At 52.5% G+C, this 26,663-nt stretch overlaps 1 protein-coding gene across 1 annotated transcript; it reads right to left on the bottom strand.

Moving 5' to 3' along the window:
• Window positions 1-284: 284 nt before the first annotated feature.
• Window positions 285-25,567, bottom strand: F11R (F11 receptor). The gene is made up of 8 exons (XM_088448870.1): window positions 25,455-25,567; window positions 13,958-14,005; window positions 13,547-13,657; window positions 13,280-13,435; window positions 13,003-13,205; window positions 3,197-3,296; window positions 3,012-3,119; window positions 285-747 (listed from the first exon to the last, which is right to left on the bottom strand). Exons 1-8 carry the CDS (start codon window positions 25,498-25,500, stop codon window positions 734-736), a joined length of 786 nt encoding a protein of 261 aa, XP_088304996.1. The 5' UTR covers window positions 25,501-25,567; the 3' UTR covers window positions 285-733.
• Between the last annotated feature and the right edge of the window lie 1,096 nt (window positions 25,568-26,663).

Genomic DNA, 26,663 nt, shown 5'->3' with positions numbered 1-26,663 from the left:
GACACACACACACGGAGGGCGAGGGACACACACACACGGAGGGCGAGGGACACACACACACGGAGGGCGAGGGACACACACACACGGAGGGCGAGGGACACACACACACGGAGGGCGAGGGACACACACACACGGAGGGCGAGGGACACACACACACGGAGGGCGAGGGACACACACACACGGAGGGCGAGGGACACACACACACGGAGGGCGAGGGACACACACACACGGAGGGCGAGGGACACACACACACGGAGGGCGAGGGACACACACACACGGAGGGCGAGGGACACACACACACGGAGGGCGAGGGACACACACACACGGAGGGCGAGGGACACACACAGTATTTGGGGAAAGTAACTGGCCTAGATGGGAGGCAGAGTATAAATAAACATATATCCTGGAACACAGTTAGATTGAGATGTGCCCTCACACGCTATATACCCATATGTAGGCTACACCATATTGTGGCTGTGTGTGTACATCAGGTGCTGTAATACTAAGCCATGATGATGGAGGGGAGCAGAATACAGGCATTAGGGGGAATTATGAGAGCACAGAAAGGACAGGACATCATCCTTCCTATCAGGATCAGGGCGCAGGACAACACCGCAGGATAACCAGCCAAGGGCGCAGGACAACACCGCAGGATAACCAGCCAAGGGCGCAGGACAACACCGCAGGATAACCAGCCAAGGGCGCAGGACAACACCGCAGGATAACCAGACACTTACTTGTTCTTTTCTGAAATAAAAACAGAAGAAAAAAAAACAAAATTACACATTCTGTAAAAGAAAAAACAAGATGTGGCCGCCACTAGTGCCACCCACGCTGTGCGAAATGCCGCCACTAGTGCCACCCACGCTGTGCGAAATGCCGCCACTAGTGCCACCCACGCTGTGCGAAATGCCGCCACTAGTGCCACCCACGCTGTGCGAAATGCCGCCACTAGTGCCACCCACGCTGTGCGAAATGCCGCCACTAGTGCCACCCACGCTGTGCGAAATGCCGCCACTAGTGCCACCCACGCTGTGCGAAATGCCGCCACTAGTGCCACCCACGCTGTGCGAAATGCCGCCACTAGTGCCACCCACGCTGTGCGAAATGCCGCCACTAGTGCCACACACTGTGCATTTCTCAGTTACAGACAAAAGTAGAGCCTCCCACCGAGCAGTAACCGTACTGTACAATGTAGAGCCTCCCACCGAGCAGTAACCGTACTGTACAATGTAGAGCCTCCCACCGAGCAGTAACAGTACTGTACAATGTAGAGCCTCCCACCGAGCAGTAACAGTACTGTACAATGTAGAGCCTCCCACCGAGCAGTAACCGTACTGTACAATGTAGAGCCTCCCACCGAGCAGTAACAGTACTGTACAATGTAGAGCCTCCCACCGAGCAGTAACAGTACTGTACAATGTAGAGCCTCCCACCGAGCAGTAACCGTACTGTACAATGTAGAGCCTCCCACCGAGCAGTAACCGTACTGTACAATGTAGAGCCTCCCACCGAGCAGTAACAGTACTGTACAATGTAGAGCCTCCCACCGAGCAGTAACAGTACTGTACAATGTAGAGCCTCCCACCGAGCAGTAACAGTACTGTACAATGTAGAGCCTCCCACCGAGCAGTAAGAGTACTGTACAATGTAGAGCCTCCCACCGAGCAGTAACCGTACTGTACAATGTAGAGCCTCCCACCGAGCAGTAAGAGTACTGTACAATGTAGAGCCTCCCACCGAGCAGTAACCGTACTGTACAATGTAGAGCCTCCCACCGAGCAGTAACCGTACTGTACAATGTAGAGCCTCCCACCGAGCAGTAACCGTACTGTACAATGTAGAGCCTCCCACCGAGCAGTAACAGTACTGTACAATGTAGAGCCTCCCACCGAGCAGTAACAGTACTGTACAATGTAGAGCCTCCCACCGAGCAGTAACAGTACTGTACAATGTAGAGCCTCCCACCGAGCAGTAACAGTACTGTACAATGTAGAGCCTCCCACCGAGCAGTAAGAGTACTGTACAATGTAGAGCCTCCCACCGAGCAGTAACAGTACTGTACAATGTAGAGCCTCCCACCGAGCAGTAAGAGTACTGTACAATGTAGAGCCTCCCACCGAGCAGTAACAGTACTGTACAATGTAGAGCCTCCCACCGAGCAGTAAGAGTACTGTACAATGTAGAGCCTCCCACCGAGCAGTAAGAGTACTGTACAATGTAGAGCCTCCCACCGAGCAGTAAGAGTACTGTACAATGTAGAGCCTCCCACCAAGCAGTAACAGTACTGTACAATGTAGAGCCTCCCACCGAGCAGTAAGAGTACTGTACAATGTAGAGCCTCCCACCGAGCAGTAACAGTACTGTACAATGTAGAGCCTCCCACCGAGCAGTAAGAGTACTGTACAATGTAGAGCCTCCCACCGAGCAGTAACAGTACTGTACAATGTAGAGCCTCCCACCGAGCAGTAACAGTACTGTACAATGTAGAGCCTCCCACCGAGCAGTAACAGTACTGTACAATGTAGAGCCTCCCACCGAGCAGTAAGAGTACTGTACAATGTAGAGCCTCCCACCGAGCAGTAACAGTACTGTACAATGTAGAGCCTCCCACCGAGCAGTAACAGTACTGTACAATGTAGAGCCTCCCACCAAGCAGTAACAGTACTGTACAATGTAGAGCCTCCCACCAAGCAGTAACAGTACTGTACAATGTAGAGCCTCCCACCGAGCAGTAAGAGTACTGTACAATGTAGAGCCTCCCACCGAGCAGTAAGAGTACTGTACAATGTAGAGCCTCTCACCGAGCAGTAAGAGTACTGTACAATGTAGAGCCTCCCACCGAGCAGTAACAGTACTGTACAATGTAGAGCCTCCCACCGAGCAGTAACAGTACTGTACAATGTAGAGCCTCTCACCGAGCAGTAAGAGTACTATACATGACTGCCCCCAATCCTCACCACTACAGAAACAACAGGGGCCATCTACCTGTAACATAGACTAATACTCACTCCCAATGTATCCACGGCTGTATGCAAACCAAAGCGCAAATCCAATCAATCCCAAAATCAAGAGAACAACGATGACTGCGGCCACAATCCCCCCAACATTAACATCATCTGCAAAACGGGTAGAAGAGAATTAGCCAAGGCCGACGTGTCAATACCTTCTCAGCGTAGCAATACAATGTACTTACTGACTTCCATGCGCACCACGGCGGAGCTTTGCTTCCCCTGACTGTTTGTCGCCTCACAGTAAAATTCTCCAACGTCAGATTTCATAACCGGATTGAATTTCTGAAAAGCAAAAATGTCACATAGGAGCAGTCACCACTATGGCCGGTACATGGTTATAAAGGACGGGGTAATGTCACATAGGAGCAGTCACCACTATGGCCGGTACAGGGGGTTATACAGGACGGGGTAATGTCACATAGGAGCAGTCACCACTATGGCCGGTACAGGGGGTAATACAGGACGGGGTAATGTCACATAGGAGCAGTCACCACTATGGCCGGTACAGGGGGTAATACAGGACGGGGTAATGTCACATAGGAGCAGTCACCACTATGGCCGGTACAGGGGGTTATACAGGACGGGGTAATGTCACATAGGAGCAGTCACCACAGGACGGGGTAATGTCACATAGGAGCAGTCACCACTATGGCCGGTACATGGTTATACAGGACGGGGTAATGTCACATAGGAGCAGTCACCACTATGGCCGGTACAGGGTTATACAGGACGGGGTAATGTCACATAGGAGCAGTCACCACTATGGCCGGTACAGGGGGTTATACAGGACGGGGTATTGTCACATAGGAGCAGTCACCACCATGGCCGGTACATGGTTATACAGGACGGGGTAATGTCACATAGGAGCAGTCACCACTATGGCCGGTACAGGGGGTTATACAGGACGGGGTAATGTCACATAGGAGCAGTCACCACTATGGCCGGTACAGGGGGTTATACAGGACGGGGTAATGTCACATAGGAGCAGTCACCACTATGGCCGGTACAGGGGGTAATACAGGACGGGGTAATGTCACATAGGAGCAGTCACCACTATGGCCGGTACAGGGGGTAATACAGGACGGGGTAATGTCACATAGGAGCAGTCACCACTATGGCCGGTACAGGGGGTTATACAGGACGGGGTAATGTCACATAGGAGCAGTCACCACAGGACGGGGTAATGTCACATAGGAGCAGTCACCACTATGGCCGGTACATGGTTATACAGGACGGGGTAATGTCACATAGGAGCAGTCACCACTATGGCCGGTACAGGGTTATACAGGACGGGGTAATGTCACATAGGAGCAGTCACCACTATGGCCGGTACAGGGTTATACAGGACGGGGTAATGTCACATAGGAGCAGTCACCACTATGGCCGGTACAGGGGGTTATACAGGACGGGGTATTGTCACATAGGAGCAGTCACCACCATGGCCGGTACATGGTTATACAGGACGGGGTAATGTCACATAGGAGCAGTCACCACTATGGCCGGTACAGGGGGTTATACAGGACGGGGTAATGTCACATAGGAGCAGTCACCACTATGGCCGGTACATGGTAATACAGGACAGGGTAATGTCACATAGGAGCAGTCACCACTATGGCCGGTACAGGGTTATACAGGACGGGGTATTGTCACATAGGAGCAGTCACCACTATGGCCGGTACAAGGTTATACAGGACGGGGTAATGTCACATAGGAGCAGTCACCACTATGGCCGGTACAGGGGGTTATACAGGACGGGGTATTGTCACATAGGAGCAGTCACCACTATGGCCGGTACATGGTTATACAGGACGGGGTAATGTCACATAGGAGCAGTCACCACTATGGCCGGTACAGGGGGTTATACAGGACGGGGTAATGTCACATAGGAGCAGTCACCACTATGGCCGGTACAGGGGGTTATACAGGACGGGGTATTGTCACATAGGAGCAGTCACCACTATGGCCGGTACATGGTTATACAGGACGGGGTAATGTCACATAGGAGCAGTCACCACTATGGCCGGTACATGGTAATACAGGACGGGTAATGTCACATAGGAGCAGTCACCACTATGGCCGGTACAGGGTTATACAGGACGGGGTAATGTCACATAGGAGCAGTCACCACTATGGCCGGTACAGGGGGTTATACAGGACGGGGTATTGTCACATAGGAGCAGTCACCACCATGGCCGGTACATGGTTATACAGGACGGGGTAATGTCACATAGGAGCAGTCACCACTATGGCCGGTACAGGGGGTTATACAGGACGGGGTAATGTCACATAGGAGCAGTCACCACTATGGCCGGTACAGGGGGTTATACAGGACGGGGTAATGTCACATAGGAGCAGTCACCACTATGGCCGGTACAGGGGGTAATACAGGACGGGGTAATGTCACATAGGAGCAGTCACCACTATGGCCGGTACAGGGGGTAATACAGGACGGGGTAATGTCACATAGGAGCAGTCACCACTATGGCCGGTACAGGGGGTTATACAGGACGGGGTAATGTCACATAGGAGCAGTCACCACAGGACGGGGTAATGTCACATAGGAGCAGTCACCACTATGGCCGGTACATGGTTATACAGGACGGGGTAATGTCACATAGGAGCAGTCACCACTATGGCCGGTACAGGGTTATACAGGACGGGGTAATGTCACATAGGAGCAGTCACCACTATGGCCGGTACAGGGGGTTATACAGGACGGGGTATTGTCACATAGGAGCAGTCACCACCATGGCCGGTACATGGTTATACAGGACGGGGTAATGTCACATAGGAGCAGTCACCACTATGGCCGGTACAGGGGGTTATACAGGACAGGGTAATGTCACATAGGAGCAGTCACCACTATGGCCGGTACAGGGTTATACAGGACGGGGTATTGTCACATAGGAGCAGTCACCACTATGGCCGGTACAAGGTTATACAGGACGGGGTAATGTCACATAGGAGCAGTCACCACTATGGCCGGTACAGGGGGTTATACAGGACGGTGTATTGTCACATAGGAGCAGTCACCACTATGGCCGGTACATGGTTATACAGGACGGGGTAATGTCACATAGGAGCAGTCACCACTATGGCCGGTACAGGGGGTTATACAGGACGGGGTAATGTCACATAGGAGCAGTCACCGAGCAGTCACCAATATGGCCGGTACAGGGGGTTATACAGGACGGGGTAATGTCACATAGGAGCAGTCACCACTATGGCCGGTATAGGGGGTTATACAGGACGGGGTAATGTCACATAGGAGCAGTCACCACTATGGCCGGTACAGGGGGTTATACAGGACGGGGTATTGTCACATAGGAGCAGTCACCACTATGGCCGGTACATGGTTATACAGGACGGGGTAATGTCACATAGGAGCAGTCACCACTATGGCCAGTACATGGTTATACAGGACGGGGTAATGTCACATAGGAGCAGTCACCACTATGGCCGGTACGTGGTAATACAGGACGGGGTAATGTCACATAGAAGCAGTCACCACTATGGCCGGTACAGGGGGTTATACAGGACGGGGTAATGTCACATAGGAGCAGTCACCACTATGGCCGGTACAGGGGGTAATACAGGACGGGGTAATGTCACATAGGAGCAGTCACCACTATGGCCGGTACATGGTAATACAGGACGGGTAATGTCACATAGGAGCAGTCACCACTATGGCCGGTACAGGGTTATACAGGACGGGGTATTGTCACATAGGAGCAGTCACCACTATGGCCGGTACAAGGTTATACAGGACGGGGTAATGTCACATAGGAGCAGTCACCACTATGGCCGGTACAGGGGGTTATACAGGACGGGGTATTGTCACATAGGAGCAGTCACCACTATGGCCGGTACATGGTTATACAGGACGGGGTATTGTCACATAGGAGCAGTCACCACTATGGCCGGTACAGGGGGTAATACAGGACGGGGTAATGTCACATAGGAGCAGTCACCACTATGGCCGGTACAGGGGGTAATACAGGACGGGGTAATGTCACATAGGAGCAGTCACCACTATGGCCGGTACATGGTAATACAGGACGGGTAATGTCACATAGGAGCAGTCACCACTATGGCCGGTACAGGGTTATACAGGACGGGGTAATGTCACATAGGAGCAGTCACCACTATGGCCGGTACAAGGTTATACAGGACGGGGTAATGTCACATAGGAGCAGTCACCACTATGGCCGGTACAGGGTTATACAGGACGGGGTAATGTCACATAGGAGCAGTCACCACTATGGCCGGTACAGGGGGTTATACAGGACGGGGTATTGTCACATAGGAGCAGTCACCACCATGGCCGGTACATGGTTATACAGGACGGGGTAATGTCACATAGGAGCAGTCACCACTATGGCCGGTATAGGGGGTTATACAGGACGGGGTAATGTCACATAGGAGCAGTCACCACTATGGCCGGTACATGGTAATACAGGACAGGGTAATGTCACATAGGAGCAGTCACCACTATGGCCGGTACAGGGGGTTATACAGGACGGGGTATTGTCACATAGGAGCAGTCACCACCATGGCAGGTACATGGTTATACAGGACGGGGTAATGTCACATAGGAGCAGTCACCACTATGGCCGGTACAGGGGGTTATACAGGACGGGGTAATGTCACATAGGAGCAGTCACCACTATGGCCGGTACATGGTAATACAGGACAGGGTAATGTCACATAGGAGCAGTCACCACTATGGCCGGTACAGGGTTATACAGGACGGGGTATTGTCACATAGGAGCAGTCACCACTATGGCCGGTACAAGGTTATACAGGACGGGGTAATGTCTCATAGGAGCAGTCACCACTATGGCCGGTACAGGGGGTTATACAGGACGGGGTATTGTCACATAGGAGCAGTCACCACTATGGCCGGTACATGGTTATACAGGACGGGGTAATGTCACATAGGAGCAGTCACCACTATGGCCGGTACAGGGGGTTATACAGGACGGGGTATTGTCACATAGGAGCAGTCACCACTATGGCCGGTACATGGTTATACAGGACGGGGTAATGTCACATAGGAGCAGTCACCACTATGGCCAGTACATGGTTATACAGGACGGGGTAATGTCACATAGGAGCAGTCACCACTATGGCCGGTACGTGGTAATACAGGACGGGGTAATGTCACATAGGAGCAGTCACCACTATGGCCGGTACAGGGGGTTATACAGGACGGGGTAATGTCACATAGGAGCAGTCACCACTATGGCCGGTACAGGGGGTAATACAGGACGGGGTAATGTCACATAGGAGCAGTCACCACTATGGCCGGTACATGGTAATACAGGACGGGTAATGTCACATAGGAGCAGTCACCACTATGGCCGGTACAGGGTTATACAGGACGGGGTAATGTCACATAGGAGCAGTCACCACTATGGCCGGTACAAGGTTATACAGGACGGGGTAATGTCACATAGGAGCAGTCACCACTATGGCCGGTACAGGGGGTTATACAGGACGGGGTAATGTCACATAGGAGCAGTCACCACTATGGCCGGTACAGGGGGTTATACAGGACGGGGTATTGTCACATAGGAGCAGTCACCACTATGGCCGGTACATGGTTATACAGGACGGGGTAATGTCACATAGGAGCAGTCACCACTATGGCCAGTACATGGTTATACAGGACGGGGTAATGTCACATAGGAGCAGTCACCACTATGGCCGGTACAGGGGGTTATACAGGACGGGGTAATGTCACATAGGAGCAGTCACCACTATGGCCGGTACAGGGGGTAATACAGGACGGGGTAATGTCACATAGGAGCAGTCACCACTATGGCCGGTACATGGTAATACAGGACGGGTAATGTCACATAGGAGCAGTCACCACTATGGCCGGTACAGGGTTATACAGGACGGGGTAATGTCACATAGGAGCAGTCACCACTATGGCCGGTACAGGGTTATACAGGACGGGGTAATGTCACATAGGAGCAGTCACCACTATGGCCGGTACATGGTAATACAGGACGGGGTAATGTCACATAGGAGCAGTCACCACTATGGCCGGTACAGGGTTATACAGGACGGGGTAATGTCACATAGGAGCAGTCACCACTATGGCCGGTACAGGGGGTAATACAGGACGGGGTAATGTCACATAGGAGCAGTCACCACTATGGCCGGTACAGGGGGTAATACAGGACGGGGTAATGTCACATAGGAGCAGTCACCACTATGGCCGGTACAGGGGGTAATACAGGACGGGGTAATGTCACATAGGAGCAGTCACCACTATGGCCGGTACAGGGGGTTATACAGGACGGGGTAATGTCACATAGGAGCAGTCACCACTATGGCCGGTACAGGGGGTTATACAGGACGGGGTAATGTCACATAGGAGCAGTCACCACTATGGCCGGTACAGGGGGTTATACAGGACGGGGTAATGTCACATAGGAGCAGTCACCACTATGGCCGGTACGTGGTAATACAGGACGGGGTAATGTCACATAGGAGCAGTCACCACTATGGCCGGTACAGGGGGTTATACAGGACGGGGTAATGTCACATAGGAGCAGTCACCACTATGGCCGGTACAGGGGGTTATACAGGACGGGGTAATGTCACATAGGAGCAGTCACCACTATGGCCGGTACAGGGTTATACAGGACGGGGTAATGTCACATAGGAGCAGTCACCACTATGGCCGGTATAGGGGGTTATACAGGACGGGGTAATGTCACATAGGAGCAGTCACCACTATGGCCGGTACAGGGGGTTATACAGGACGGGGTAATGTCACATAGGAGCAGTCACCACTATGGCCGGTATAGGGGGTTATACAGGACGGGGTAATGTCACATAGGAGCAGTCACCACTATGGCCGGTACAGGGGGTTATTACAGGACGGGGTAATGTCACATAGGAGCAGTCACCACTATGGCCGGTACATGGTAATACAGGACGGGGTAATGTCACATAGGAGCAGTCACCACTACGGCCGGTATAGGGTTATACAGGACGGGGTAATGTCACATAGGAGCAGTCACCACTATGGCCGGTACAGGGTTATACAGGACGGGGTAATGTCACATAGGAGCAGTCACCACTATGGCCGGTATAGGGTTATACAGGACGGGGTAATGTCACATAGGAGCAGTCACCACTATGGCCGGTACAGGGGGTAATGTCACATAGGAGCAGTCACCACTATGGCCGGTACAGGGGGTTATACAGGACGGGGTAATGTCACATAGGAGCAGTCACCACTATGGCCGGTACAGGGGGTTATACAGGACGGGGTAATGTCACATAGGAGCAGTCACCACTATGGCCGGTACATGGTAATACAGGACGGGGTAATGTCACATAGGAGCAGTCACCACTATGGCCGGTACAGGGGGGTTATACAGGACGGGGTAATGTCACATAGGAACAGTCACCACTATGGCCGGTACAGGGTTATACAGGACGGGGTAATGTCACATAGGAGCAGTCACCACTATGGCCGGTACAGGGGGTAATACAGGACGGGGTAATGTCACATAGGAGCAGTCACCACTATGGCCGGTACAGGGGGTTATACAGGACGGGGTAATGTCACATAGGAGCAGTCACCACTATGGCCGGTACAGGGGGTTATACAGGACGGGGTAATGTCACATAGGAGCAGTCACCACTATGGCCGGTACAGGGGGTTATACAGGACGGGGTAATGTCACATAGGAGCAGTCACCACTATGGCCGGTACAGGGTTATACAGGACGGGGGGTAATGTCACATAGGAGCAGTCACCACTATGGCCGGTACAGGGGGTTATACAGGACGGGGTAATGTCACATAGGAGCAGTCACCACTATGGCCGGTACAGGGTTATACAGGACGGGGGGTAATGTCACATAGGAGCAGTCACCACTATGGCCGGTACAGGGGGTAATACAGGACGGGGTAATGTCACATAGGAGCAGTCACCACTATGGCCGGTACAGGGGGTAATACAGGACGGGGTAATGTCACATAGGAGCAGTCACCACTATGGCCGGTACAGGGGGTAATACAGGACGGGGTAATGTCACATAGGAGCAGTCACCACTATGGCCGGTACAGGGGGTTATACAGGACGGGGTAATGTCACATAGGAGCAGTCACCACTATGGCCGGTACAGGGGGTTATACAGGACGGGGTAATGTCACATAGGAGCAGTCACCACTATGGCCGGTACAGGGGGTTATACAGGACGGGGTAATGTCACATAGGAGCAGTCACCGAGCAGTCACCAATATGGCCGGTACAGGGGGTTATACAGGACGGGGTAATGTCACATAGGAGCAGTCACCACTATGGCCGGTACAGGGGGTTATACAGGACGGGGTAATGTCACATAGGAGCAGACACCACTATGGGCGGTACAGGGTTATACAGGACGGGGTAATGTCACACAAGAGCAGTCAGCACTATGCCTGGTATAGGGTGATACAGGACGGGGGGTAATGACAGGTAGGGGAACAGTCAGCACTATGCCTGGTACAGGGTGATACAGGACGGGGGGTAATGACAGGTAGGAGAACAGTCACCACTATGGCTGGTACAGGGTGATACAGGACGGGGGGTAATGACAGGTAGGAGAACAGTCACCACTATGGCTGGTACAGGGTGATACAGGACGGGGGGTAATGACAGGTAGGAGACCAGTCACCACTATGGCTGGTACAGGGTGATACAGGACAGGGGTAATGACAGGTAGGAGAACAGTCAGCACTATGCCTGGTACAGGGTGATACAGGACGGGGGGGTAATGACAGGTAGGAGAACAGTCAGCACTATGCCTGGTACAGGGTGATACAGGACAGGGGTAATGACAGGTAGGAGAACAGTCAGCACTATGCCTGGTACAGGGTGATACAGGACGGGGGGGTAATGACAGGTAGGAGAACAGTCAGCACTATGCCTGGTATAGGGTGATACAGGACGGGGGGGAACAGTCAGCACTATGCCTGGTATAGGGTGATACAGGACGGGGGGTAATGACAGGTAGGAGAACAGTCAGCACTATGCCTGGTATAGGGTGATACAGGACAGGGGTAATGACAGGTAGGAGAACAGTCAGCACTATGCCTGGTACAGGGTGATACAGGACGGGGGGGTACTGACAGGTAGGAGAACAGTCAGCACTATGCCTGGTACAGGGTGATACAGGACGGGGGGGTAATGACAGGTAGGAGAACAGTCAGCACTATGCCTGGTACAGGGTGATACAGGACAGGGGGTAATGACAGGTAGGAGAACAGTCAGCACTATGCCTGGTACAGGGTGATACAGGACGGGGGGAACAGTCAGCACTATGCCTGGTATAGGGTGATACAGGATGGGGGGTAATGACAGGTAGGAGAACAGTCAGCACTATGGCTGGTACAGGGTGATACAGGACAGGGGGTAATGACAGGTAGGAGAACAGTCAGCACTATGCCTGGTACAGGGTGATACAGGACGGGGGGTAATGACAGGTAGCAGAACAGTCAGCACTATGCCTGGTACAGGGTGATACAGGACGGAGGGGGGGGGGGGGAACAGTCAGCACTATGCCTGGTATAGGGTGATACAGGACGGGGGGTAATGACAGGTAGGAGAACAGTCAGCACTATGCCTGGTATAGGGTGATACAGGACAGGGGTAATGACAGGTAGGAGAACAGTCAGCACTATGCCTGGTACAGGGTGATACAGGACGGGGGGGTAATGACAGGTAGGAGAACAGTCAGCACTATGCCTGGTACAGGGTGATACAGGACAGGGGTAATGACAGGTAGGAGAACAGTCAGCACTATGCCTGGTACAGGGTGATACAGGACGGGGGGGTAATGACAGGTAGGAGAACAGTCAGCACTATGCCTGGTACAGGGTGATACAGGACAGGGGGGGGGGGGGGGGATGACTGTTCTCCCTGTCAGCACTATGCCTGGTACTGCGGTTACTTTATACATTGGAGTTTCTCCCTTACCAGCACTCCCGTGTTGGGGTCTATGGTGTAGCTAGCATTCTGGAAGGTGGGGCTGCTCTTGGGATTTTCAGGCATCGGGATCTTGTTTTTGTACCACACAAACGTGGCAGGCGGCGAGCTGTCTTTCTCATTGCAGCGAAGTTCAGCCACACTCCCAGTGGTGACAGAGGTTGGTACCTGTGCGAAGGGCACTGATGGGGGCACTGCATGGGAAGCAGAGAGTGAGAGGCAGCTTGGAGGAGATACGGGAGGGAGACAATAGGATAATGCTATTTACCCAACACCACCAGCTTTGATGGTATCTCTACGTAGGGAGGTTTCGCTCCAGCAACAGTGTTGGTCACTTCGCACACATAGTCTCCATTGTCCTTCCGAGTGACACTTCTTAGCCGCAGGCCTTGGGGGTAATAATCAGCCCGGTCTTTATAGGGCTCTAGAATACATGAGATGAAGGAGGTGAATCCAGTAATACATACATGAGGGGGGGCTCAGTAAGGATAGCACAATGTAACAGACATATAAGGAAGGACTTGTAGTGGGCTACCTGTGAGGGCTTCCCCATAGTAGACAAGGGTGGTATCCTGGCCAGAATTAAACTTCCATTCAATACGTGGGTTCTGCATAGTGCCGGGATAGTTGCACTTAAACTCAGCATCTGAAAGAACAGAGATTCATTCTACGTTTCTGGCCGTATCGGAGCGGTAACAGAGTGGGAGGGCGACATATCTGCCAGACGCGTTTTCACCATCTCCCCTTAGGGTTCACAAGTATCCAGATAAACTTGATGTTACTGTGAAAGGTCTGATTTAATCTAAATTATTAATACCACTGACGCTATTTTCCACCTCATGTAATGTGATGACACCTAAAAATGCCTGAGCAGACAGTCAGCACCAATATAGGCTGGAAGCAGTGGAATGGGCATAATGTCAGCGGGCAGGTGGGCACAACTTACTCTCTCCTTCCTTCACGGTGATGATGTCCTCGCACAGCACAGCCACACCTGTGGATAAAGAGAGCGGGATTGTGAGAACAGACTGGTACCAGAGAAAGGGGCAGATCACCATGCCCCATCCCCTCGCTTACAGCAGCAGCTCCCTACATGGGTATCCGGCTCCTGCAGTGCCACAGCTACACACAGTAATAAGCACTTACAGGGAAGGTGCCCTCTCCTACAGCCAGGGTACCGCAGTAATGTGCTGGGGCCAGGGAATGTGCCCTCTCCTACAGCCAGGGTACCGCAGTAATGTGCTGGGGCCAGGGAATGTGCCCTCTCCTACAGCTAGGGCACCGCAGTAATGTGCAGGTGCCAGGGAATGTGCCCTCTCTTACAGCCCGGGCATCACAGTAATATGCAGGTGCTAGGCTAGGTGCCCTCTCCTACAGCCCTGGCATTGCAGTAATGTGCTGGGGCCAGAGAAGGAGCCAGTCAGTGAGGGTACTACAGCGATCCATTGTAGCCATGTAGCTCTAGCAGGGGAGGTCCCAGGCCAGGGAGCAGAGTAGGCCCATCTTTCATAGAGGGCATCTCTGCACAAAGGTCAAGCAGGGCGTCTTGTGACGTTATATCTGTATGGATGAGATGTTTGTACACAGAAGTACCTGTCTGGAAGAAGAAGGGAGCAGGCCCTGGATGTGCCGGTTAGACCTGTCGGTACACATTCTTTACCTAGAGAAGAAACTGCCCGAGTTTCTAGTATACACCAAGATTGTGTTGAACCCTGCTCACTGTATGACACCAGGCAGCATGTAACCCAGCCCTTAATATAGAACCCACAAGATGGCTGCAATTTACTACCAGGACAATTCACCAAGGGTTCCGCAAATGTAGCACTAGGATACCTCAGCTTTACCAAACATTGCAATTAACTTCTCTAACGTCTACACAGATCAGTGGCAACCAGGAGACAGTATCTACAGAAACCCCCCTCCCCTTATAACATCTACATGTGCCAATACCTCCACAATAGACTGGTTATGCTGTGTTTACTCTACAATGGACAGAGGGCACAAACCACAGGAAAGGGAGAGAGAGCGCGAGAGATTGTTAGCACAAGATGTATAATTGTATCTGTATTACCAGCACTCTGCGCCTTACATACAGACCTATAGGAGGCAAGATGCCCATATCACGTCTGTGCCGAACGCCGGTAATTATGGATTTGGTCTGAGCCCAGGAAGAGGGAGAATCACCTTGACCATGCATTCTTTTAAGATTGTCCAGCAGGGAATATTCCTATGAAAACTGAGTGAGGAATTATACAGCTTTCTGGGAACCAAAGGTAAGTGAGTGGGTGACTGTCTCAACACTGCTAGTCACTGACGTACTACAGAGTTCTCAGGGGTTCTATTGAGTAATAACTCCAACCATACTACCTTATTCTACTATCTCCAGCCATCCACCACCAGGCCAAGCACCCCCAACCATTCTACTACTATCTTCAGGCATCCACCACCAGGCCAAGCGCCCCCAACCATTCTACTACTATCTCCAGCCATCCACCACCAGGCCAAGCACCTACTACTACTACCTCCAGCCATCCACCACCAGGCCAAGCACCCCCCAACCATACTACTACTACTACTATGTCCAGCCATCCACCACCAAGCAAAGCACCCACAACCATTCTACTACTATCTCCAGCCATCCACCACCAGGCCAAGCACCTACTACTACTACCTCCAGCCATCCACCACCAGGCCAAGCATCCCCCAACCATACTACTACTACTACTACCTCCAGCCATCCACCACCAGGCCAAGCACCTACTACTACTACTACTACTACCTCCAGTCATCCACCACCAGGCCAAGCACCTACTACTACTAAATCCAGCCATCCACCACCAGGCCAAGCACCCCCCAACCCCACCACCACCATCTCCAGCCATCCACCACCAAGCAAAGCGCCCCAAACCATTCTACTACAATCTCCAGCCATCCACCACCAGGCCAAGCACCTACTACTACTACCTCCAGCCATCCACCACCAGGCCAAGCACCCCCCAACCATACTACTACTACTACTACAACTATCTCCAGCCATCCACCCCCCAACCATACTACTACTATCTCCAGCCATCCACCACCAGGCCAAGCACCCCCCAACCATACTACTACTATCTCCAGCCATCCACCACCAGGCCAAGCACCCCCCAACCATACTACTACTACTATCTCCAGCCATCCACCACCAGGCCAAGCACCCCCCAACCATACTACTACTATCTCCAGCCATCCACCACCAGGCCAAGCACCCCCCAACCATACTACTACCTCCAGCCATCCACCACCAGGCCAAGCACCCCCCAACCATACTACTACTACTACTATCTCCAGCCATCCACCCCCCCAACCATACTACTACTACTACTACTACTACTATCTCCAGCCATCCACCACCAAGCAAAGCGCCCCCAACCATTCTACTACTATCTCCAGCCATCCACCACCAGGCCAAGCACCTACTACTACTACCTCCAGCCATCCACCACCAGGCCAAGCACCCCCCAACCATACTACTACTACTACTACTACTATCTCCAGCCATCCACCACCAAGCAAAGCGCCCCCCAACCATTCTACTACTATCTCCAGCCATCCACCACCAGGCCAAGCACCTACTACTACCTCCAGTCATCCACCACCAGGCCAAGCACCTACTACTACTACTAAATCCAGCCATCCACCACCAGGCCAAGCACCCCCCAACCCCACCATCTCCAGCCATCCACCACCAGGCCAAGCACCCCTCCAACCATACTACTACCATCTCCAGCCATCCACCACCAGGCCAAGCACCCCTCCAACCATACTACTACTACAACTATCTCCAGCCATCCACCCCCCAACCATACTACTACTATCTCCAGCCATCCACCACCAGGCCAAGCACCCCCCAACCATACTACTACTATCTCCAGCCATCCACCACCAGGCCAAGCACCCCCCAACCATACTACTACTATCTCCAGCCATCCACCACCAGGCCAAGCACCCCCCAACCATACTACTACTATCTCCAGCCATCCACCACCAGGCCAAGCACCCCCCAACCATACTACTACTATCTCCAGCCATCCACCAGCAGGCCAAGCACCCCCCAACCATACTACTACCTCCAGCCATCCACCACCAGGCCAAGCACCCCCCAACCATACTACTACTACTACTACTACTATCTCCAGCCATCCACCCCCCAACCATACTACTACTACTACTACCACCTCCAGCCATCCACCACCAGGCCAAGCACCCACCATACTACTACTACTACTACTACCACCACCACCACCTCCAGCCATCCACCACCAGGCCAAGCACCCCCCCCAACCATACTACTACTATCTCCAGCCATCCACCACCAAGCCAAGCACCCACCATACTACTACTATCTCCAGCCATCCACCCCCCAACCATACTACTACTATCTCCAGCCACCCACCACCAAGCCAAGCACCCACCATACTACTACTATCTCCAGCCATCCACCACCAGGCCAAGCATCCCCCCAACCATACTACTACCTCCTCCAGCCATCCACCACCAGGCCAAGCACCCCCCAACCATACTACTATCTCCAGCCATCCACCACCAGGCCAAGCACCCCCCAACCATACTACTATCTCCAGCCATCCGCCAAGCACCACCACTACTACTACTACCCATCCACCACCAGGCCAAGCACCCCCCCAACCATACTACTACTATCTCCAGCCATCCACCACCAGGCCAGGCACCCCCCAACCATACTACTACTACTACTACTACTACTATCTCCAGCCATCCACCCCCCAACCATACTACTACTACTATCTCCAGCCATCCACCACCAGGCCAAGCACCCACCATACTACTACTACCTCCAGCAATCCACCACCAGGCCAAGCACCCCCACAACCATACTACTACTACTACTACCTCCAGCCAAGTACCCCCAACACCACCACCAGGCCAAGTACCCCCAACACTACCACTATCTTCAGCCATCCACCATCGGGTAAAGTACCCCCAACCATACTACCTTATTCTACCATCTCCAGCCATGCACCACCGGGCCAAGTACACCCAACCATACTACCTTATTCTACCATCTCCAGCCATGCACCACCGGGCCAAGTACACCCAACCATACTACCTTATTCTACCATCTCCAGCCATGCACCACTGGGCCAAGTACACCCAACCATACTACCTTATTCTACCATCTCCAGCCATGCACCACTGGGCCAAGTACACCCAACCATACTACCTTATGCTACTATCTCCAGCCATGCACCACCAGACCCAGAGGATGGAGCAGTATACTGTGTGTATGGTAATATTACCGTGTATAATCACTATACCAATCCCTGCATTACATACATACCTCCTGTGCATGGCTAGGGACAACACTACATGGGTGAGGTGTATGAGCAGGGGGCTACATTGAGGAACATGCACCATTCATTCTGCAGGCTGATTATTACACAGGTACAAGACCACCATTAGAGAGACCCCCAATATTGCAATCATTTCTCAAGCAGCATAACTATGTGAAAGTCCCCCCTCTGGCCAGTGCCAACACGGACTCACAGGTAATAGACTTTATACACAAACTATGGTTTTATCGTGGGTTATGTCGGCCAACCTGGCTTAAAGAGACAGACCCGAACCAAGCATATCAAATATATAGAGAGGGCGAGACCTCCACAGTATAGATTTACCCCCCCAGCAGGGCAGATACTAACACAGGCAGCACAAAGCCCCCAGCATATATAGAGGAGACCTCCACAGTACAGATATACCCCCCCCAGCAAGGCAGATACTAACACAGGCAGAACAAAGCCCCCAGCATATATAGAGGAAACCTCCACAGTACAGATAATCACACAGGCAGCACAGGACCCCAGCATATATAGAGAGACCCCCATAGTACAGATACTCACACAGGCAGCACAGGGCCCCCAGCATATATAGAGAGACCCCCATAGCACAGATACTCACACAGGCAGCACAGGACCCCCAGTATATATAGAGAGACCCCCATAGTACAGATACTCACACAGGCAGCACAGGGCCCCCAGCATATATAGAGAGACCCCCATAGCACAGATACTCACACAGGCAGCACAGGACCCCCATAGTACAGATACTCACACAGGCAGCTCAGGACCCTCAGGACCCCCAGCATATATAGATATATATATAGAGACCCCCATAATACAGATAATCACACAGGCAGCACAGGACCCCCAGCATATATATAGAGAGACCCCCATAGTACAGATACTCACACAGGCAGCACAGGGCCCCCAGCATATATAGAGAGACCCCCATAGCACAGATACTCACACAGGCAGCACAGGACCCCCAGCATATATAGAGAGACCCCCATAGTACAGATACTCACACAGGCAGCTCAGGACCCTCAGGACCCCCAGCATATATATATATAGATATAGAGAGAGACCCCCATAGTACAGATACTCACACAGGCAGCACAGGACCCTCAGGACCCCCAGCATATATATATAGATATAGAGAGAGACCCCCATAGTACAGATACTCACACAGGCAGCACAGGACCCCCATAGTACAGATACTCACACAGGCAGCTCAGGACCCTCAGGACCCCCAGCATATATATATAGATATAGATATATATATATATATATATATATATATAGAGACCCCCATAGTACAGATACTCACACAGGCAGCACAGGACCCCCATAGTACAGATACTCACACAGGCAGCACAGGACCCCCAGCATATATAGAGAGACCCCCATAGCACAGATACTCACACAGGCAGCACAGGACCCCCAGTATATATAGAGAGACCCCCATAGTACAGATACTCACACAGGCAGCACAGGGCCCCCAGCATATATAGAGAGACCCCCATAGCACAGATACTCACACAGGCAGCACAGGACCCCCATAGTACAGATACTCACACAGGCAGCACAGGACCCCCAGTATATATAGAGAGACCCCCATAGTACAGATACTCACACAGGCAGCACAGGGCCCCCAGCATATATAGAGAGACCCCCATAGCACAGATACTCACACAGGCAGCACAGGACCCCCATAGTACAGATACTCACACAGGCAGCACAGGACCCCCATAGTACAGATACTCACACAGGCAGCACAGGACCCCCATAGTACAGATACTCACACAGGCAGCTCAGGACCCCCATAGTACAGATACTCACACAGGCAGCACAGGACCCCCATAGTACAGATACTCACACAGGCAGCACAGGACCCCCATAGTACAGATACTCACACAGGCAGCTCAGGACCCCCAGCATATATAGATATATATATATAGAGACCCCCATAATACAGATACTCACACAGGCAGCACAGGACCCCCATAGTACAGATACTCACACAGGCAGCTCAGGACCCCCATAGTACAGATACTCACACAGGCAGCACAGGACCCCCATAGTACAGATACTCACACAGGCAGCTCAGGACCCCCAGCATATATAGGGAGACCCCCATAGTACAGATACTCACACAGGCAGCACAGGACCCCCATAGTACAGATACTCACACAGGCAGCTCAGGACCCCCATAGTACAGATACTCACACAGGCAGCTCAGGACCCCCATAGTACAGATACTCACACAGGCAGCTCAGGACCCCCAGCATATATAGGGAGACCCCCATAGTACAGATACTCACACAGGCAGCACAGGACCCCCATAGTACAGATACTCACACAGGCAGCACAGGACCCCCATAGTACAGATACTCACACAGGCAGCTCAGGACCCCCATAGTACAGATACTCACACAGGCAGCACAGGACCCCCATAGTACAGATACTCACACAGGCAGCACAGGACCCCCAGCATATATAGAGAGACCCCCATAGCACAGATACTCACACAGGCAGCACAGGACCCCCAGTATATATAGAGAGACCCCCATAGTACAGATACTCACACAGGCAGCACAGGACCCCCAGTATATATAGAGAGACCCCCATAGCACAGATACTCACACAGGCAGCACAGGACCCCCAGTATATATAGAGAGACCCCCATAGTACAGATACTCACACAGGCAGCACAGGGCCCCCAGCATATATAGAGAGACCCCCATAGCACAGATACTCACACAGGCAGCACAGGACCCCCATAGTACAGATACTCACACAGGCAGCACAGGACCCCCATAGTACAGATACTCACACAGGCAGCACAGGACCCCCATAGTACAGATACTCACACAGGCAGCTCAGGACCCCCATAGTACAGATACTCACACAGGCAGCTCAGGACCCCCATAGTACAGATACTCACACAGGCAGCTCAGGACCCCCAGCATATATAGGGAGACCCCCATAGTACAGATACTCACACAGGCAGCACAGGACCCCCATAGTACAGATACTCACACAGGCAGCACAGGACCCCCATAGTACAGATACTCACACAGGCAGCACAGGACCCCCATAGTACAGATACTCACACAGGCAGCTCAGGACCCCCATAGTACAGATACTCACACAGGCAGCTCAGGACCCCCAGCATATATAGATATATATATAGAGACCCCCATAATACAGATACTCACACAGGCAGCTCAGGACCCCCATAGTACAGATACTCACACAGGCAGCTCAGGACCCCCATAGTACAGATACTCACACAGGCAGCTCAGGACCCCCAGCATATATAGGGAGACCCCCATAGTACAGATACTCACACAGGCAGCACAGGACCCCCATAGTACAGATACTCACACAGGCAGCACAGGACCCCCATAGTACAGATACTCACACAGGCAGCACAGGACCCCCATAGTACAGATACTCACACAGGCAGCTCAGGACCCCCATAGTACAGATACTCACACAGGCAGCTCAGGACCCCCAGCATATATAGATATATATATAGAGACCCCCATAATACAGATACTCACACAGGCAGCTCAGGACCCCCATAGTACAGATACTCACACAGGCAGCTCAGGACCCCCATAGTACAGATACTCACACAGGCAGCTCAGGACCCCCAGCATATATAGGGAGACCCCCATAGTACAGATACTCACACAGGCAGCACAGGACCCCCATAGTACAGATACTCACACAGGCAGCACAGGACCCCCATAGTACAGATACTCACACAGGCAGCACAGGACCCCCATAGTACAGATACTCACACAGGCAGCTCAGGACCCCCATAGTACAGATACTCACACAGGCAGCTCAGGACCCCCAGCATATATAGATATATATATAGAGACCCCCATAATACAGATACTCACACAGGCAGCTCAGGACCCCCATAGTACAGATACTCACACAGGCAGCTCAGGACCCCCATAGTACAGATACTCACACAGGCAGCTCAGGACCCCCATAGTACAGATACTCACACAGGCAGCTCAGGACCCCCATAGTACAGATACTCACACAGGCAGCTCAGGACCCCCATAGTACAGATACTCACACAGGCAGCTCAGGACCCCCATAGTACAGATACTCACACAGGCAGCACAGGACCCCCATAGTACAGATACTCACACAGGCAGCTCAGGACCCCCATAGTACAGATACTCACACAGGCAGCTCAGGACCCCCATAGTACAGATACTCACACAGGCAGCTCAGGACCCCCATAGTACAGATACTCACACAGGCAGCTCAGGACCCCCAGCATATATAGATATATATATAGAGACCCCCATAATACAGATACTCACACAGGCAGCTCAGGACCCCCATAGTACAGATACTCACACAGGCAGCTCAGGACCCCCATAGTACAGATACTCACACAGGCAGCTCAGGACCCCCAGCATATATAGGGAGACCCCCATAGTACAGATACTCACACAGGCAGCACAGGACCCCCATAGTACAGATACTCACACAGGCAGCACAGGACCCCCATAGTACAGATACTCACACAGGCAGCACAGGACCCCCATAGTACAGATACTCACACAGGCAGCTCAGGACCCCCATAGTACAGATACTCACACAGGCAGCTCAGGACCCCCAGCATATATAGATATATATATAGAGACCCCCATAATACAGATACTCACACAGGCAGCTCAGGACCCCCATAGTACAGATACTCACACAGGCAGCTCAGGACCCCCATAGTACAGATACTCACACAGGCAGCTCAGGACCCCCATAGTACAGATACTCACACAGGCAGCTCAGGACCCCCATAGTACAGATACTCACACAGGCAGCTCAGGACCCCCATAGTACAGATACTCACACAGGCAGCTCAGGACCCCCATAGTACAGATACTCACACAGGCAGCACAGGACCCCCATAGTACAGATACTCACACAGGCAGCTCAGGACCCCCATAGTACAGATACTCACACAGGCAGCTCAGGACCCCCATAGTACAGATACTCACACAGGCAGCTCAGGACCCCCATAGTACAGATACTCACACAGGCAGCTCAGGACCCCCATAGTACAGATACTCACACAGGCAGCTCAGGACCCCCATAGTACAGATACTCACACAGGCAGCTCAGGACCCCCATAGTACAGATACTCACACAGGCAGCTCAGGACCCCCATAGTACAGATACTCACACAGGCAGCTCAGGACCCCCAGCATATATAGATATATATATAGAGACCCCCATAATACAGATACTCACACAGGCAGCTCAGGACCCCCATAGTACAGATACTCACACAGGCAGCTCAGGACCCCCATAGTACAGATACTCACACAGGCAGCTCAGGACCCCCAGCATATATAGGGAGACCCCCATAGTACAGATACTCACACAGGCAGCACAGGACCCCCATAGTACAGATACTCACACAGGCAGCACAGGACCCCCATAGTACAGATACTCACACAGGCAGCACAGGACCCCCATAGTACAGATACTCACACAGGCAGCTCAGGACCCCCATAGTACAGATACTCACACAGGCAGCTCAGGACCCCCAGCATATATAGATATATATATAGAGACCCCCATAATACAGATACTCACACAGGCAGCTCAGGACCCCCATAGTACAGATACTCACACAGGCAGCTCAGGACCCCCATAGTACAGATACTCACACAGGCAGCTCAGGACCCCCATAGTACAGATACTCACACAGGCAGCTCAGGACCCCCATAGTACAGATACTCACACAGGCAGCTCAGGACCCCCATAGTACAGATACTCACACAGGCAGCACAGGACCCCCATAGTACAGATACTCACACAGGCAGCTCAGGACCCCCATAGTACAGATACTCACACAGGCAGCTCAGGACCCCCATAGTACAGATACTCACACAGGCAGCTCAGGACCCCCATAGTACAGATACTCACACAGGCAGCTCAGGACCCCCATAGTACAGATACTCACACAGGCAGCTCAGGACCCCCATAGTACAGATACTCACACAGGCAGCACAGGACCCCCATAGTACAGATACTCACACAGGCAGCTCAGGACCCCCATAGTACAGATACTCACACAGGCAGCTCAGGACCCCCATAGTACAGATACTCACACAGGCAGCTCAGGACCCCCAGCATATATAGATATATATATAGAGACCCCCATAATACAGATACTCACACAGGCAGCTCAGGACCCCCATAGTACAGATACTCACACAGGCAGCTCAGGACCCCCATAGTACAGATACTCACACAGGCAGCTCAGGACCCCCAGCATATATAGGGAGACCCCCATAGTACAGATACTCACACAGGCAGCACAGGACCCCCATAGTACAGATACTCACACAGGCAGCACAGGACCCCCATAGTACAGATACTCACACAGGCAGCACAGGACCCCCATAGTACAGATACTCACACAGGCAGCTCAGGACCCCCATAGTACAGATACTCACACAGGCAGCTCAGGACCCCCAGCATATATAGATATATATATAGAGACCCCCATAATACAGATACTCACACAGGCAGCTCAGGACCCCCATAGTACAGATACTCACACAGGCAGCTCAGGACCCCCATAGTACAGATACTCACACAGGCAGCTCAGGACCCCCATAGTACAGATACTCACACAGGCAGCTCAGGACCCCCATAGTACAGATACTCACACAGGCAGCTCAGGACCCCCATAGTACAGATACTCACACAGGCAGCACAGGACCCCCATAGTACAGATACTCACACAGGCAGCTCAGGACCCCCATAGTACAGATACTCACACAGGCAGCTCAGGACCCCCATAGTACAGATACTCACACAGGCAGCTCAGGACCCCCATAGTACAGATACTCACACAGGCAGCTCAGGACCCCCATAGTACAGATACTCACACAGGCAGCTCAGGACCCCCATAGTACAGATACTCACACAGGCAGCACAGGACCCCCATAGTACAGATACTCACACAGGCAGCTCAGGACCCCCATAGTACAGATACTCACACAGGCAGCTCAGGACCCCCATAGTACAGATACTCACACAGGCAGCTCAGGACCCCCAGCACTCCCCACCTCCCGGCCTCCATGGCGTCTCCGCAAGTTTCGGTCTGAACGAAGAAGAAAGAAAAAACAAGTTGTGTAGCCCCGCCCCATGACGTCAGAGGACCACACCTGTCCCGGCCTCACCTGCTCTGTCTCCCGCGCTGATTGGTCAGGTGTGGAGTCTGCCCGCGTCCTGATTAGCTGCAGTGAACTGTCAGTCATCGAATCTCTCAGGTAGACGAACGGCTGGGCCCTGGTCACCTGATTGGTGGGAGCACCTGTCAGTCATAAGGTGAGCCTGGGGGGAGGTGTATACTGTAATAGTAACATAGATACCTCCCAACATGTCCCCTTCCCCTAGTTATTACACAGTGCCCTGCTCCTACACTCCCCACCTAATGTACCACTACAGCCCCCACCTAATGTATCACTACAACCCCCACCTACTGTACCACTACAGCCCCCACCTAATGTATCACTACAGCCCCCACCTAATGTATCACTACAACCCCCCACCTAATGTACCACTACAGCCCCCACCTAATGTATCACTACAACCCCCCACCTAATGTACCACTACAGCCCCCACCTACTGTACCACTACAACCCCCACCTAATGTACCACTACAGCCCCCACCTAATTTACCACTACAGCCCCCACCTAATGTATCACTACAACCCCCCACCTAATGTACCACTACAGCCCCCACCTAATGTATCACTACAGCCCCCACCTAATGTACCACTACAACCCCCACCTAATGTACCACTACAGCCCCCACCTAATGTATCACTACAACCCCCCACCTAATGTACCACTACAGCCCCCACCTAATGTACCACTACAGCCCCCACCTAATGTACCACTACAGCCCCCACCTAATGTATCACTACAACCCCCCACCTAATGTACCACTACAGCCCCCACCTAATGTACCACTACAGCCCCCACCTAATGTATCACTACAGCCCCCACCTACTGTACCACTACAGCCCCCACCTAATGTACCACTACAACCCCCACCTAATGTACCACTACAGCCCCCACCTAATGTATCACTACAACCCCCCACCTAATGTACCACTACAGCCCCCACCTAATGTACCACTACAGCCCCCACCTAATGTATCACTACAGCCCCCACCTAATGTACCACTACAGCCCCCACCTAATGTACCACTACAGCCCCCACCTAATGTACCACTA

Source organism: Taudactylus pleione, unplaced genomic scaffold (assembly GCF_031769625.1).
Source record: "Taudactylus pleione unplaced genomic scaffold, aTauple2 ptg000469l, whole genome shotgun sequence".
NCBI lineage: Eukaryota > Metazoa > Chordata > Amphibia > Anura > Myobatrachidae > Taudactylus > Taudactylus pleione.
This window is presented reverse-complemented; position numbering and strand designations above follow the sequence as displayed.